Here is a 15,077-nt window from a genome sequence, read left to right on the forward strand (position 1 = left end):
TCTGCATAGGAGGTGTTCTGACCTAAGGAGAAGGAAGCACCACTTTTAACAGAACATAGCTTGGAAACAGCAAGGGCAGGGCTTAAAAGTGCAGGGAAACCCCACTGCATACAGCTGTGAGTGAAGGACAGGGGCCAGGGCAGCAACAGCACATTCCTAAGCATTGCTTTCACCTTGTCTCCATTCTCTGCTCACAGCCTCCAGCACAGACAGAGTTGTAGCTTCCCTGAAGTTCATTTTCCATGGAGACTTAGATAATGTTTGACAGCAGTTCTCCAGCAGAGACTCTTTGTTTGGACAATCCACAGCAATCCTCTTAGGCAGATGTTCACAGCAAAAAGCTTGTAGTGCTGTGCCTTAAGTATTCTTTTCTTCTCTTCCTCCCTCTGAGGACAAACAAAGGCTGAGCATCTATTTTGGTGTGCAGCCTCAGTGCTGCTGCAGACTTGTCCCCTCTGCAGATGCTGCCAGGGGGCTGGGAGGGTTGCAGTTTGAATTAACACACGTGTAAGGCTCTGATATTGTCCTGAATGCTTTCAAATGTCAGCCTCTCTTGATAGGGAAAGCCACAGGGTGAAATGATGATGTTCCTTGCTAGCTTTTAATCCAGGATAACTGCAGGGCATACAGGAGGGAGATCAGAATAAAGCCCAAGCTGAGCCTCTTTATATAGGGAGGTTGTGGATGCCCTCTCCCTGGAAGTGTTCAAGGCCAGGTTGGATGAGGCCTTGAGCAACTTGCTCTAGTGGGAGGTGTCCTGGGGAGTTTGGGGTTAGATGATTAGTGATAGGACTAGGGGCAATGGAACACAACTAGAAATGGGGAGATTCAGATTGGATGTGAGGAAGAAGTTGTTCCCCATGAGGGTGGTGAGAGACTGGCACAGGTTGCCCAGGGAGGAAGCCTCATCCCTGGAGGTGTTTGCAGCCAGGCTGGAGCAACCTGATGTAGTGTGAGGTGTCCCTGCCCGTGGCAGAGGTGTTGGAGCTGGCTGATCCTTGGAGTCCCTTCCAACCCTGACAATTCTGTGATTCTATGATCTTCAAGGTCCCGTCCAACCCAAAGGGTTCTATGAGTCTATGAATTCAGAACTGAAGATAGAATGGAGACTTTCACAGGCAACTTGTGGCTTCAGTCTGGTGACTGCACCAACAAATCCAACCTCTCAGGAGCATTTGGCAGTTATTTTTGCCTGCTAGGGTTTGAGTCTGAACATAATCTTGCAGACTGGAATTGATTAGATTTTGGTGATGCATATAAATGCTCTTCTGCTTTGATGCCTGCTTACCTGAGTGTCTTTGCCTCTTAGGAAGCAGACACAGATGAGAACCAAGGCACCTTGAACTTTGAAGAGTTTTCAGTGTTCTACAAGATGATGTCCCTCCGGCGAGACCTCTACCTACTGCTCCTAAGCTACAGTGACAAGAAGGATCACCTCACTGTTGAAGAGCTGGCTCAGTTTCTAAAGGTGGAACAAAAGGTATGGGATCCTCTGTCTGCAGATAAATACAGACAAGTAGGAGGGGAAGAATTGGATGGCCAAGTTTAGCTTGAGGCAGGGGGTAAAGCACAGAAGCTGTTTCTAGGTCTCCTGAAGCTGTTTTGGACAGAAGGATGCCCAGGAGCCAGCAATGTGGCCTTGTGGCCAAGAAAGCCAAAGGCATCCTGGGGTAGATTAGAAGGGATGTGGTTAGCAAGTGCATGAGGGGTGCTCTCATTCCTGTTGATAAAGATGTGCAGGGCTGGAGCCAGGCTCTGCTCAGAATGTGCAAGGACAGCACAAGGGGCACTGGGGGCAAGCTGGAGCAGAGGAGGTGCCACAGGAACAGAAGGGAAAACTTTGTCACTGTGAGGGTGCCTGGAGCAGGCTGCCCAGAGAGCTTGTGGAGCCTCCTTCTCTGGAGACATTCCAAAGCCACCTGGATGCATTCCTGTGTGACCACAGGAACAGATCAACTGATAAGGCCCTAAAATAACTGATAATGAAAAGAAGCAGAAGGAACTCCAGAAGCAAAGCTAGATCAAGATCAGAGGTTTTCCCCCAGTGTGCTTATGAACAAACCTGCTGAACAAAAAGCTCTTCGGCCATTCCTGTACATGTTGCTCTGTTGGAGATCTTCATGCTCATCCTTAAGGAGACTGGATTGCTACAAAAGTGGTCTGTGGAATCCATGGAGATAAGTTCTACACTGGAGAGTGAGGAGCACAGAGGGAACTCTGTGATCTCTAGGACTCTTGTTTGCTTCACCTCATGCATCCTTGCAGAGTGTTGCGGCAGAACAGCTCTACAAAAATAAACACTGCCATAGAATGGGTTTGCTTGTGAAGACCCTTAAGGTCATCCAGTCCAACCACTCTCTGAGTCTAGCAAGGCTGGTGCTAAACCATGGCTCTCAGCACCACATCTCCTCCTCCTTGAAGCACCTCCAGAGGTGGGGACTCGACCACCTCCCAACCTACCTCAAATGCTGTATTTTGCCTGCAGTCATTGGACATCTCCTGTGCCATGCTGGGTCCTGCCTGCAATTTCTGCCTCTTCTGAGATCCCTCACATAAAACATCATCAGGCTCTGCTGGTTTGTTGCTGAATTTCCCCTTTGGCCACTGTGACAGTTCCCTGGCACACAGGACTCCCTGGTTCTGGGCACATGGAGCACCATCACTGTCACTGATCTTGCTGTGACAGCCTCAACACACAGATTCCTGCAAGCATTCTGGTCCTGGCAGTTCTGCTAATTACAGCTTCAAAGCACAAAAGGTTTTCAGCTTTTTCCTCTTTGTGCTGTTGCCCTAAGGGATGTTTTTATTATTATTATCATTTTGATCTCATTGCTTTTGTCTTTGTTTCTTTTTTAACCACTGCCTTCTACTTGGGTGCCCTTCAGTGGAGCACCCTTGACAGCAGCAAGCAGCAAAGTTGACACTGATGAGAAAGTAAAGAAATGCTCCAGGGAGGACTTGTTCCTGGAGATGCTGAAGTGCCCAGGAACTGCTGAAGAGCAGTTGTTGTGAGAGGACACCCAGGGACCTGGAGCAAGAAGAAAAACATGTGAAAGAGGCAGAGGAGCTGTCTTTGTGGGGGCACAAGGACATTATGAAACTACTGAAAACAAGTTGAGTGTCAAGCCTGGCATCCTGCACCCTTTTCCCACACACCATGTGGAGGGAGCTATCTGCTGTAAATGATCTGCTCAGCATTATTCCAAACCCAAACCATCTGAAGAGTAAAAAGCACAATCACAGAACTACAGAATGTTAGAGCTTGGAAGAGACCTCCAGAGATCATTGGACACAATCATCTTGGAGGTCTCTTCCAAACTGGTTTATTCTATGCTATGCTATGCTATGCTATGCTATGCTATGCTATGCTATGCTATGCTATTCTATGCTATTCTATTCTATTCTATTCTATTCTATTCTATTCTATTCTATTCTATTCTATTCTATTCTATTCTATTCTATTCTATTCTATTCTATTCTATTCTATTCTATTCTATTCTATTCCCTCTGCCAAATCAGGATCCCCTAGGATAGTCTGCACAGGAATGCATCCAGGTGGGTTTGGAAAGTCTCCAGAGAAGGAGGCTCCACAACCTCTCTGAGCAGCCTGCTCCAGGGCTCTGGCACCCTCACTGCAAAGAACTTTCTCCTCATGTTGAGCTGAAACCTTCTGTGTTCAAGTTTGTGTCCATTGTTCCTTGGCTTATTACTGTGTGCCACCAAAAGAGCTTGGCCCCCTCCACTTGCCTCCCACCCCTCAGATATTGATAGACATTGATCAGATCCCCTCTGAGTCTTCTCCAGACTGAACAGCCCCAGGACTCTCAGTCTCTCTTCACAGGGGAGATGCTGAAGTCCCCAAATCATTCTTCTGGCTCTCTGTTGTACTCTCTGCAGCAGGTCTCTGTCTCTCTTGAACTGGGGAGCCCAAAACTAGACACAGTACTCCAGGGGTGGTCTCAGGAGGGCAGAGCAGAGTGGGGGAAGAACCTCCCTAGCCCTGCTGGCCACACTTTTCTGCCCTTTTGGCCAAAAGGGCACATTGCTGTCCCATGCAGAACTTGCTGTCCACTAGGACTCCAGGGTCTTTCTCTGTGGAGCTGCTCTCCAGCAGGGCACCTACAAGCTCCTGTAGATGAACCTCTTGGCAGCATGGCTTAGAAGCACCTTGCCCTTTCTTTGCCTCTTCCCTCTGGTCTTCCCCCTGCTCAGCACCACCAGTGTTTGAGCAGATTGACCCTTAGATGTTTTCAGGACACAGAGATGATCATGATGTCCTGGGGCAAGGCAGGGTTATCTTCCAGAGCTGGCAATGGCTCAGATCACCAGGCAGCTCTCAAGTGCCTTCAACCAAGCAGCAGTTTGGTTTTGCTGTTGTCTGGCTGCTTGGAAATCTGCAGGCAGTCTGTCCAACTCCATCTGCTACTCTTTTGGCAAGGCACTGAAATATTCTGCAGCCTGAGGATAGAACAAAAGGGGCCTGGGGTTTTCTTTGTTAACTTGCTAAACTCGCCTTTCCTTTTTTCAGGAGAGCTCTTTGTTGCCTTCACCTCAGAGGCTGTGTTTGGATTGTCCCCATCTAGGTGCAGATAAACTCAGCTCATTGCTATAGAAGGGGGCTCCAAGAAAGCTGGGGAGGGACTTTTTGCAAGGACTTGCATTGAGAGGATGAGGAGAAATAGCTTTGAGCTGGAAGAGAGGAAGTTTGAGACTGGAGACTGGAATGCTGTGATAGGGATGCAGCAGAAAGTGCTTTAACCAGTCTCAGCAGAGACCTTTATGTCTCTTGTGCTGATGGTTTCATGCAGGCACAAGGCTGCTTGGGTGTTACAAACCCAAAATGCTTAGTTTGGGTTTTCTGAGGGTGAGATTTCAGTTTGCTTGCTTACCACCTGCTACCTTACCATGGATCAGTTACCTTGCAGTGGAGTTTTCACCTCTCCTGAGAAAAAGGGCAGCCCACTGGCACCTACAGCAGCGTTCTCTGTGCTCCAGGGAAGTGCTGCATGTGTGATGCTGTGCCCTGTGCTGCTCCCCAGTGACAAGCTGTGCTTGCAATCAACCAGCAACTTCTGCTTGAGCTGAGCTAACCAATGATTTTCTCTACTGAACTGGGCTCTTTCCTGCCACCCTGGGTAATTCCTGCAGGTGGCTCCTGGTTGTTGGCTCAGCTTGGAGGTAGAATTGAGATGTTTGGAGAAGGAGAGGGGCTGAGCCAGGCTTTCCCTGTGCCGGAGGTAAACCAGAGGGAAGGGAGAAGGGGGGAGAAGCTGGAAAAGATCTCAGCTTGAGTCACCATGAGTTGAACCACTCACTTGCCTTCTGTTGCTGTACTTGCCATGCTGTCATGTCTCATTTTCCCCTTCCTCAGGTGATCTTTCATACTTAGGCTGTAGCATTTTAGCTGTTAGGAGATATGGTCAGCCAGAGACCCACATTTCTTAGGAGGAACTCAGCCCTGGACAGGATCAGGTCCTTAGAGAAGGCCAGATCAAGAGAGTCAGCCTACTTCTGCTGAATGCTGGTGCTGGGAATAGTGAGCTACAGGAGACCACGGGAAGCCTGCAGAGCAGAGTGAATGGAATTGCTTTTGCCATCTGAAAGAGGAGTCCATTAGCAAGAGAAGAGTTCACAGAGCCACCATTTTTGGACTGAAAGAACAAATATTGTGATTGACCTCACTCCTGCCTTTGCCTGAAGCAGTCCTGGTAGCAGAGATGCCGTGCTGGCCAGGAGAGGGGACTGCATGTTCCTCATGTGCCTTGGCTTCCAGGCTGCTCCACATCAGGGCATTTGAGCTGCCTTTGGCAAAGGATGCAGAGTACAAGCAGTGAACTCAGTAGTGGTACAAATGAGCTGGCAAAGGCTTTGGTGTCATCACTGGCACCCTGTGATATGGTCAGTGTAGGAAATGAAGTACACCCAGCTGGAGGTCTCACTGTGATTCTCTGGGACTTAAGGACCTGAGGGTGAGAGAAGATGAGATGAGTGACAGAAGCTAGTGCTTCAGTTTTACAGGAATCACAGACTGCTTTGAGTTGGAGAGACCTTAAAGATCATCCAGTTCCAACTCCTCTGCCGTGGGCAGGGACACCTCACACTAGCCCAGGATACTCAAGGCCTAATCCATCCTGGCTTTCAACACCGCCAGTCTCCACGGCTTCTCTGGGCAACCTGTTCCAGTGCCTCAGCACCATCATGGAGAAGATTTTCTTCCTCATGTCTAATCTAAATTCAGCCTCTTCTATTTTGAAACCATCCTCCCCATCCTGTCTCTCGATGCCTTGCTCAAAAGTCCCTCCCTGGCTCTTCTGGAGTCCCTTCAGGTCCTGGAAGCTGCTCTAAGGTCTCCCTGGAGCCTTCTCTTCCCCAGGCTGGACAACCCCAGCTCTCAGCCTGACCTCACAGCAGAGGTGCTCCTGTGGTGATGCTCCGGCCCCACTAATGAGTTAGGACTTGAGCTGTGGGCTGGTTGAAGCTGATGTCAGAGCTGATCTTTGTATCAGCAGCACTGCTGCTTTTCATTTCAGAATCTAATTATTTATCTCATAGCCTGTAGATTACAGCAAAGTCCCTTGGAAGTAATGAAATCACAGAAGTGGAAAATGCATGGAAATGAAATCAGGCCCTGCTGAAGCTTTGTGCATGTTTCAGTGGATTATATTAAGGACTGTAACTTCAGACTCCTCCTCTCAGCAGTGTTGCCCAGCATTAAGTGTGCTTAACAGCTAATGCTCATCTTCAGACTAAAGTGGCCTGGCTTTGAAGTGGTCACTTTTGTTTATCTCCTCACAGGTAAGAGCTGTGAGGCTTGTGCAGCACTGACAAAACTCAAATTATGGACTCAGAGAATGGTTTGGCTTAGAAGGGACCTTTAAAGGTCATCTAGTCCAAACCCCCTGCAGTGAGCAGAGACATCTTCAACTAGATCAGGCTGCTCAGAGCCCTCTTCAACCTCACCTGGAATGTTTCCAGGGATGGAACATCTCCTCCCTCTCTGAGCAGCCTCTGCTTGTTTCTCACCACCCCCATTGTAAAAGATTGGAGACTTGATAGGGTGCTAGGTGCCATGGTTTAGTTGATTAGGTGGTGTTGGATGATGGGTTGGATGTGATGATCTTGAAGGTCTCTTCCAACCTGGTCTGGTCTGGTCTGGTCTGGTCTATTCTATTCTATTCTATTCTATTCTATTCCATTCTATTCCATTCTATTCCATTCCATTCTATTCCATTCCATTCCATTCCATTCCATTCCATTCCATTCCATTCCATTCCATTCCATTCCATTCCATTCCATTCATTTCACAGAATGTTAGGGGCTGGAAGGGAGCTCAAAAGCTCATCCAGTCCAGCCCCCCTGCCAGAGCAGGAGCACCTAGAGCAGGTCACACAGGAACACATCCAGCCCTGGATGCTCCCAGGAGGGACAATGCTTCCCCAGGAGGGACAATGCTTCCCCAGGAGGGTGGTGAGACACTGCACAGGTTGCCCAGGGAGGTGGTGGAAGCCTCATCCATGGAGGTTTTGAAGGCCAGGCTGGATGTGGCTGTGAGCAACCTGCTGTGGTGTGAGGTGTCCCTGCCCATGGCAGGGGGGTTGGAATTGGCTGATCCTTGAGATCCCTTCCAACACTGACAATTCTAAGAGTCTATGAACTCCACACAATCGTCAAGTCCTTTTTCAGCCATGTTGCTGCTGCCTATCCTGCTGAACTCATGAAGTTCTCCAACTGGACCCAGAAGCCTGAAGAAGGTTTTGTTGTGACCTGGTATTAACAATAAGGGCACCAACACTCTTTCTGTTTTCTTGCAGATGACCAATGTGACACCAGAATATTGTCTTGACATCATACAGAAGTTTGAAGTATCAGAAGAAAATAAGAAGCAAAATGTTCTTGGCATTGAAGGTACAGGTTTGGGTTTCAGAAAGGTTTGCTGATACACTCCAGTGGGACAGGAAAGCTCTGGGTTTGTGGAGCTTCTAGGATTTAACTCAAATGGTGATGGAAGATAGAAGCATAGAAGGTCAACACCTTCTGCTTTCTAGACCAGGAGCACCTCTGATCTCTTGAGGTCCCTTCTGATCCCTAGCATTCTGTGATTGTATTAGTGGAGGGCTTTTGTCTGAGCTGCAGAAGGCAATCTGAGCACACCTGTCTGTGCACTGGCCTTGGGGTAGGGAGGAGGTTCTTCAGGGTTTCAGAAAACTCTTAGAGCTGTGCTTTAGGAAGAAATTCTTTCCACTGAGGCTGGGGAGACACTGGAACTGGTTGCCCAGGGATGTTGTGGGTGCCCTCTCCCTGGGGCCATTCAGGGCCAGGATGGATAAGGCCTTGAGCCACCTGGGCTAGTGGAAGGTGTCCCTATCCATGGCAGAGGGTTGGAAGTAGATCATCTTCAAGCTCTCCTCCAACCCAAACCATTCCATGGTTCTATGATGTTATCACCTGAATGAAATGTCTGATCTGCTAGTAGGTTGGGCAGTGGCCTTATCATCCTGTGGGGTTTGCCACTCTTATCATGCAGCTGCTATTTGTTACTTTGGTGCTTCTCTCAGAAGCCTGCTCTCTCTGTTTCCTGGTGGTTGTTGATGGATTGCTGCAGAGGCTTAGCTCAGTGCCACGCTTTGCAAATGTCTGCTGATTGGGTTTGGGGTTTGGTTTCCTTTGGCAGTCATAGATGTGTCTTTCTAGATGATATTTCCCTTTCTAGCTCAAAGGTGCTTGAAAATGGGCTGGGGACAAGGGGTTGGTCTTGGGGGTGGATTCTCAAGGGTATTAGAACTTCAGCAGGCTTCAAAAAGCAAAGGCTGTGCGTGTGTGCCAGCAGCGAGCTGAGCCCGGGCGGCCTCCTGAGCACACAGAGAGCCAGGCAAGCCACAGACAGCGCTTTAATGGGATGAAAACCTGGCACGAAGGAAAATTGATCCCTGCTGGGTGATTCAGTGGTTTGTTGGAGAGATGAGTTAGCACTGCCAAGCACAAAGAGGAAAAACCCAAATGTTAGAGCTGGAGTCATTTGCTGCCCCCCTGGCAAAACCGCTTCTCTCCCTCCCTTCCTCCGCAGGTTTCACCAACTTCATGCGCAGCCCTGCTTGCGACGTCTTTAACCCCCTGCACTGCGAGGTGCACCAGGACATGGAGCAGCCCCTCTGTAACTACTTCATTGCTTCATCTCACAACACCTACCTGACAGGAGACCAGCTGCTCTCCCAGTCCAGAGTGGAGATGTACGCCCGGGTGCTGCAGGACGGCTGCCGGTGCATCGAAGGTACGGCCCCAGCGCGACCTGCAGCCTGCCACAGCTCTCTCTGACCTCTTACACCTTGGGGATTTTGTACAGGAGGGGGAAAAAAAGCAACTCAGTTTAATGGAAGGGGAAAAGCCCCTTTTTAGATTGAACGTTGCTCATTTGATGCAAGACTGTCTGACCTCACTTGGTAGGGTAGGTCATAACAGATTCATGGAATGGTTTGGGTTGGAAGGGACCTTAGAGATCATCCAGTTCCAGTCCCCTGGCATGGGCAGGGACATCTCCCATCAGCCCAGGTCACTCAAGACCTCATCTAACCTGGCCTTGAACGCCTCCAGGGAGGGGGAGGTGCTGCAGACAAAAAGGAAATGGCCTCAAGTTGCTGGATATTAGGAAAATCTCTTCCCAGAAAGGTTTGTCAGGCACTGGAACAGGCTGCCAAGGGAGGTGGAGGAGTCACCATCCCTGGAGGGATTTAGAAGACCTGTGGATGTGGTGCTGAGGGACACAATTTATTTGCAGTGGCTTAGCAGTAGTGGTGGGGTTGTGAACCCTAGATGAGTAGCTGGGCATGCTCCTGTATGGCTGGGCTGCTCTGAAGGGTCTCTTCCAACCTCAACGGTTCTCTGGTTCTATAGCATGGTTGAGTAGAGCACACAAGGTCTGCTGGTGATCAAGATCAGTAGAAATGTACAAGATCTTGGGCATCTCATAATGTAGAGCTTGGTTTTTTTTGTCTCACTAGTGGATTGCTGGGATGGTCCAGATGGAGAGCCAGTGGTGCACCATGGCTACACTCTTACTTCCAAGATCCTCTTCCGCGACGTGGCAGAGACCATCAATAAATATGCCTTCATCAAAAATGAGTGAGTGGAGAGTCCCTTGTGAAGCTCCAGCTGTCTGGCTTGGCCAGTTAACCCTGTGTCAAAATCACCAATCAGCATCACAAATTCTCTTAATCACTGAGAAACTCCAGGGGTGGTTTTGTTCCCTTGGTTGTTGCCTGTGTCGTGTTTGTCGTCCAGCTGCAAGAGCACTTCCCATTGCTCAAGTTAGAAAGGTCAAGCTAAGTGAGGAAGACCTTTTGTGCTTTGTGAACTCAGGAATATTTTGAGCAGACTGAGGTTGTTGAATATCTGCAGTTTATTTGGTTGGGGTGTTTTTGTTTTGCTTCTCCCCACTCCTATCCACAGGGAAGATCTCCTTAAAAATCAATACTGTAATAGCCTCTTACCTAAGGAAAATGTTTAAGTTCAGTAGGAAGCTGGAAAAGCTGTCTCAAGCAGGAGGAAATGCTGAGATGTGGAGCAATGTTTGCCTTCTTTTTCATTTGCCCTGATCCTAGATAATAATTGATTATGGAAGCCATGGAGTGGAACCAAACTGACCCAACAGCCTGAGCTGATGAGTGGCTGTGGGGAATTCTGAGTAGTTATGGAGAATAAAGGGAAATGCTTCCTTCTCTTTATTCAAATAAGTCAGCAAATAAAAGCAACAGTACAGTAACAACAAAAATCCCCCAAACCCCCCAACCAATCACCCAAATAAAGCAGAAAAACCCCAAACCCTGAGCCCATGGCTTTGATGTTATTGGTTTGAAACAGGAGGTGCTGATTTCCAAACTGAAGGAGAGGGTTCTTCGTGTGGTGTCTAGGTGGCACCTGGGCTCCCTTGCCTATAGGGTTCTGGGGTTGCCAAGATTTCAGAGAGCAAGGGGGCAAACTGGTGGAAGAAACAGGCTGGGAATGAGGAAACAGGGGGTTAAATGGGGGAAAAAATAATAAATGGGTGGTTAAATACAGAAACTCTCTCTAGCTAAGGAAAATTTCTGGAGCTTGGGGCAGTATCCTGGAAAGTATTCCCAGGTATTTCTCCTCCAGAGTCTGAACATCTCCAGAGAGTTGATCTGCCTCCCTGTAGCTGCCTTATTAAAACAAAGAGTTCATGCAGCTGTCAGTCAGTCTTTGGAGGAGGACCAGAGAGGAGTTAACAATTCCTTTGCACCTGATATCAAAATGCTTTTCTCCAGGAGCTGCTTGCTGATCACTTGCAGCTCATGAAGGCTTTGTACATGGCTTGCAGAGCAGTAAACTGCCTTCTGCTCTGCTACACCCAGCAGAATGCTGTTGGGCTGCTGCTGAGCTTCATGGCAAGTTTCTTTGTGCCTCAAACCTTATAGGCTAGGGCACTAATGGGTAGGGCCGGAGAGAGAGGGAAGAATCAGCTGCAAGGGACTACCTGAGGCATTCTGACAGGGCCTGGGGAATTCATGTGCAAAGAGAGTTTGTTTCCACCCCTGAAGATGCAAAAGCAAACTGTTTGAACCAGTGCATGTGGAAAGCTGTGAGGTCTTCTCTCTCAAGAGAGAGTGGTGACAATGTCTGGGGTTTTGTTTCTAGGTTTCCTGTGATACTGTCTATTGAAAACCATTGCAGTATCCAGCAGCAGAAGAAGATTGCTCAGTACTTGAAGGAGATACTTGGTGACAAACTGGACTTGTCATCTGTAGCCACTGGAGATTCCAAGCAGCTTCCCAGCCCTCAAAATTTGAAAGGGAAAATCCTAGTGAAGGTAACTTGCTGTTGGGTGTTCAAAATGTGACCAAAACCAGCATGTGACATCTGTTGTAGGCTTTGGTTTGGCTTTGGAGAACTGGTTCAGCAATACAGGTGCAGTGGGTTGGAACTCTGAGCTTGGCAGAGGCACTGGAACAAAGTTTCCCTTGGACTTGGCCAGTGTCCCAGAGCACTTCTGCAAGTGTTTCTACAGGGGGGTGATACCAACAGCATTGGAGAGGAAATTCTTCCTATTAACCACAGAATCATGGAATTGTTTCAGTTGGAAAAGCCCTCCAAGATCATCAGCCCAACCCTCAACCCAGCACCACCATGGCCACTAAACCCTGTCCCCAGGTGCCACGGCCACAGCTTTCTCGAACATCTCCAGGGATGGGGACTCCGCCACCTCCCTGGGCAGCCTCTGCCAGGCCCTGACCACTCTGGCAGGACAGAATTTTTTCCTCATCTCCAACCTAACCCTCCCCTGGCATAGTTTCAGGCCATTTTTTGTCACCTGACACTAGGAGTGTCTTATCCAAGAGTCTGAAAGCCAGAGGTGGTTGTTTTTAAAGCATGGGACTGAGTCAGGAGAGCAGAGAGCTGACCAAATGCATTGTTATGAACAGGAGGAACTGTGACACCCTCAGCTGAACCTGGGAGTTTTCTCCTTTGGGGGAATTTTGTCCAATCTGTCATTAGTGGATATTGTTCTGTTTGGTTCATATCATAGAATCACAGAATGGGTTGGAAGGGACCTCCAAGACCATCCAGTTCCACCTCCCCACCTGTCATGGGCAGGGACACCTCCCACCACCCCAGGCTGCTCAAGGCCTCATCCAGCCTGGCCTTGAACACCTCCAGTGAGGGAACATCCACAGCCTCCCTGGGCAACCTGTGCCAGTGTCTCCCCACCCTCACTGGAAAGGGTCCCCCAGAACCCCTTGACAGCAAAGGATTTCAAGCAGTCTAAAGTCAGCCTCTCTCAACCTTGCCCAGATACCCTCACTGAGAAGGGTCACAGAACCATAGCATCCCAGACTGCTTTGGGCTGGAAGGGACCTAAAGATCATCTAGTACCAACAAGTCATAGATCCATAGAATGCCTTGGGTTGAAAGGGAGCTTAGAGATCATCCAGTTCCAGCTCCCTGCCATGGGCAGGGACACCTCCCACCTGCCCAGGCTGCTCAAGGCCTCACCCATCCTAGCCTTGAACACCCCCCAGCGAGGGGACATCCACAGCCTCCCTGGGCAACCTGTTCCAGTGTCTCCCCACCCTCACTGGAAAGGATTTGTTCCTCACCTCCAGTCTGAATCTGTCCTCCTCAAACTTCAGTCCTGATATCTCTCTAGTACCTAAACAATATCCTACAATCCCTTCTTGGCCAAAGTGTTTTGGAGTAACATCAAAGCATCTGAGAATTTCTTGGCTTCTCTTGCATTTCCCCCACCCTGCTATGAGCAGTAGCTCATGAAATGAAACTGTTTCCATGGTTCATCAGCCATGGTTATGAGAGAGGAGCCCTTCAGAAGGTGGCTGGAAGAAGCACTGAGGGAGGGGGCCCTGGGGCACTAAATTAGTATTTGCTGTGTGCAAAATTCATTGTTTGGGCTTCTTGGTATAAAGTGAGTTGCTCTGAGAGGAGTTTCAAAGACCAAGATGAGTATAATGAGACAGAAATACAAGACAAGCCTCTGAGAGGTGGTTAATAGAGTTAGGGTTGTTGGATTGTCTAAGTAACTTTGACACATGGGCGCAATCACTTTGCTGTGAGCTCTTCAGGCCCTCCTTGCTCTCCCTTTGTCCTCTGTATCAAGCTGGCTACAAGGAGTCACAGTATGGGCTTGCTGTTAGCTAGAATGCATTTCAGTGCATAGTACAGAACTGACTCTGAGCTGGGAAGCCTTGGAGTGCTCAGCTGTGACCTTGGGTTTCACTTAAATGGATGTTGTCTAACTGCCAGTCAAGAGCTGTGCCAGCATGGAGTGCTGGGGCTTTAGGGAGCCACCAAAACCATGTGTAATGCCAGTCCTGCAGCAAACCTGCCCTGAAATGCTCTGCCAAGGCACAGAAGGCAGGAGAGCCTTGGTTCAGGGCTCTGCCTACATGACCTCTGGAGCTGTTCTTCTAGCACATTTCAGTTTGTGCCTTCTGTTTGACACACAAAAGCTGGAGTGAGTCCAGAGGAGGCCACAAGGATGAGCCAAGGGCTGGAGCACCTCTGCTGTGAGCATAGGCTAAGGGAGCTGGAGGTGTTCAGCCTGGAGAAGAGAAGACTCTGGGGGGACCTTAGAGCTGCCTTCCAGTACCTGAAGGGATCCTCCAGGAAGGCTGCAGTGAGACTTTTCCTGAGGGTGTCTGGAGACAGGACAAGGGGAAATGGTTTGAAGCTGAGGGAGAGCAGGGTTAGAGTGGAGCTGAGGAAGAAGTTCTTCAGTGTAATGGTAGTAAGACTCTGGATCAGGTTGCCCAGGGAGATCATGGATGCCTCCTCCCTGGAGGTGTGGAAGCCAGGTTGGATGAGGCCTTGAGCAGCTGAGTCTAGTTGAGAGCTGTCCCTGCTCATGGCAGGGAGGTTGGAGTAGATGATCTCTGAGGTCCCTTCCAAGCTGAGCCATTCTGTGATTCTGTGTACACAAGAAATAGTTGAGGGATGGTCTGGTTTAGCCTTTGCAGCATGTGACACTGAGCAGTGTGAATTAGTTGTGAATGGTTTTGCCTCCTTTTAGGGTAAGAAGCTGCCCTACAGCCTGGGAGCAGATGCTGAGGAAGGAGAAGTTTCAGATGAGGACAGCGCTGACGAGATTGAAGACGACTGCAAATTAAAGCCTTGCTATGTATGTGCACTGCACAGCTCCCAGAGCTCTTGCATCTCCAGATCTCTTACCTGCACGTTCCATCCTCCTACTCACAGTGGTCAGCAGCTGGGAGGTTTTAACTTGGATTCCTAAGTCAGGCCCTTAAAATACAGGAGCTGTGCAATTCCACTTTTGGATGTGGACCAGCAGTGCTCAGAAATGCACTTTGGCTTTCAAACCACAGGCACAACAGCTGTGAGCATTAGGCTGAAAACACTGATGCCAGCACTGGGCTCTTCTTTTCAGTCCAAATGTGTATCTAGCCCTCATTTTGAGGTGTCAACCATTCTTACCTTCAATCCTTCTGTTCTTTTTTAGGCCCTGAAGATTGCTTTCTCTTCCCTTTATTTCTTCACTCCTCATTGGTTTTGATTTTGTTGCCATTTTCTTGCTCTTGATTTTACTGCCCTTT

At 49.0% G+C, this 15,077-nt stretch overlaps 1 protein-coding gene across 6 annotated transcripts in view; it reads left to right on the plus strand.

Moving 5' to 3' along the window:
- The window catches only part of PLCH1 (phospholipase C eta 1), a 93,683-nt gene that overhangs the window by 55,294 nt on the left and 23,312 nt on the right, over positions 1 to 15,077 (plus strand). For all 6 annotated transcript variants that reach the window (XM_068144867.1, XM_068144868.1, XM_068144873.1 and 3 more), the window contains 6 exons: positions 1,310 to 1,480; positions 7,812 to 7,905; positions 9,065 to 9,268; positions 9,996 to 10,116; positions 11,650 to 11,821; positions 14,537 to 14,644. In XM_068144867.1, the coding sequence (XP_068000968.1) occupies positions 1,310 to 1,480; positions 7,812 to 7,905; positions 9,065 to 9,268; positions 9,996 to 10,116; positions 11,650 to 11,821; positions 14,537 to 14,644 (870 nt within the window). The remainder of the gene's footprint in view (positions 1 to 1,309; positions 1,481 to 7,811; positions 7,906 to 9,064; positions 9,269 to 9,995; positions 10,117 to 11,649; positions 11,822 to 14,536; positions 14,645 to 15,077) is intronic.

The sequence above is a fragment of the Melanerpes formicivorus genome, unplaced genomic scaffold (assembly GCF_026170545.1).
Source record: "Melanerpes formicivorus ecotype bairdi unplaced genomic scaffold, bMelFor1.0.p_v2 SCAF_12, whole genome shotgun sequence".
Lineage (NCBI taxonomy): Eukaryota > Metazoa > Chordata > Aves > Piciformes > Picidae > Melanerpes > Melanerpes formicivorus.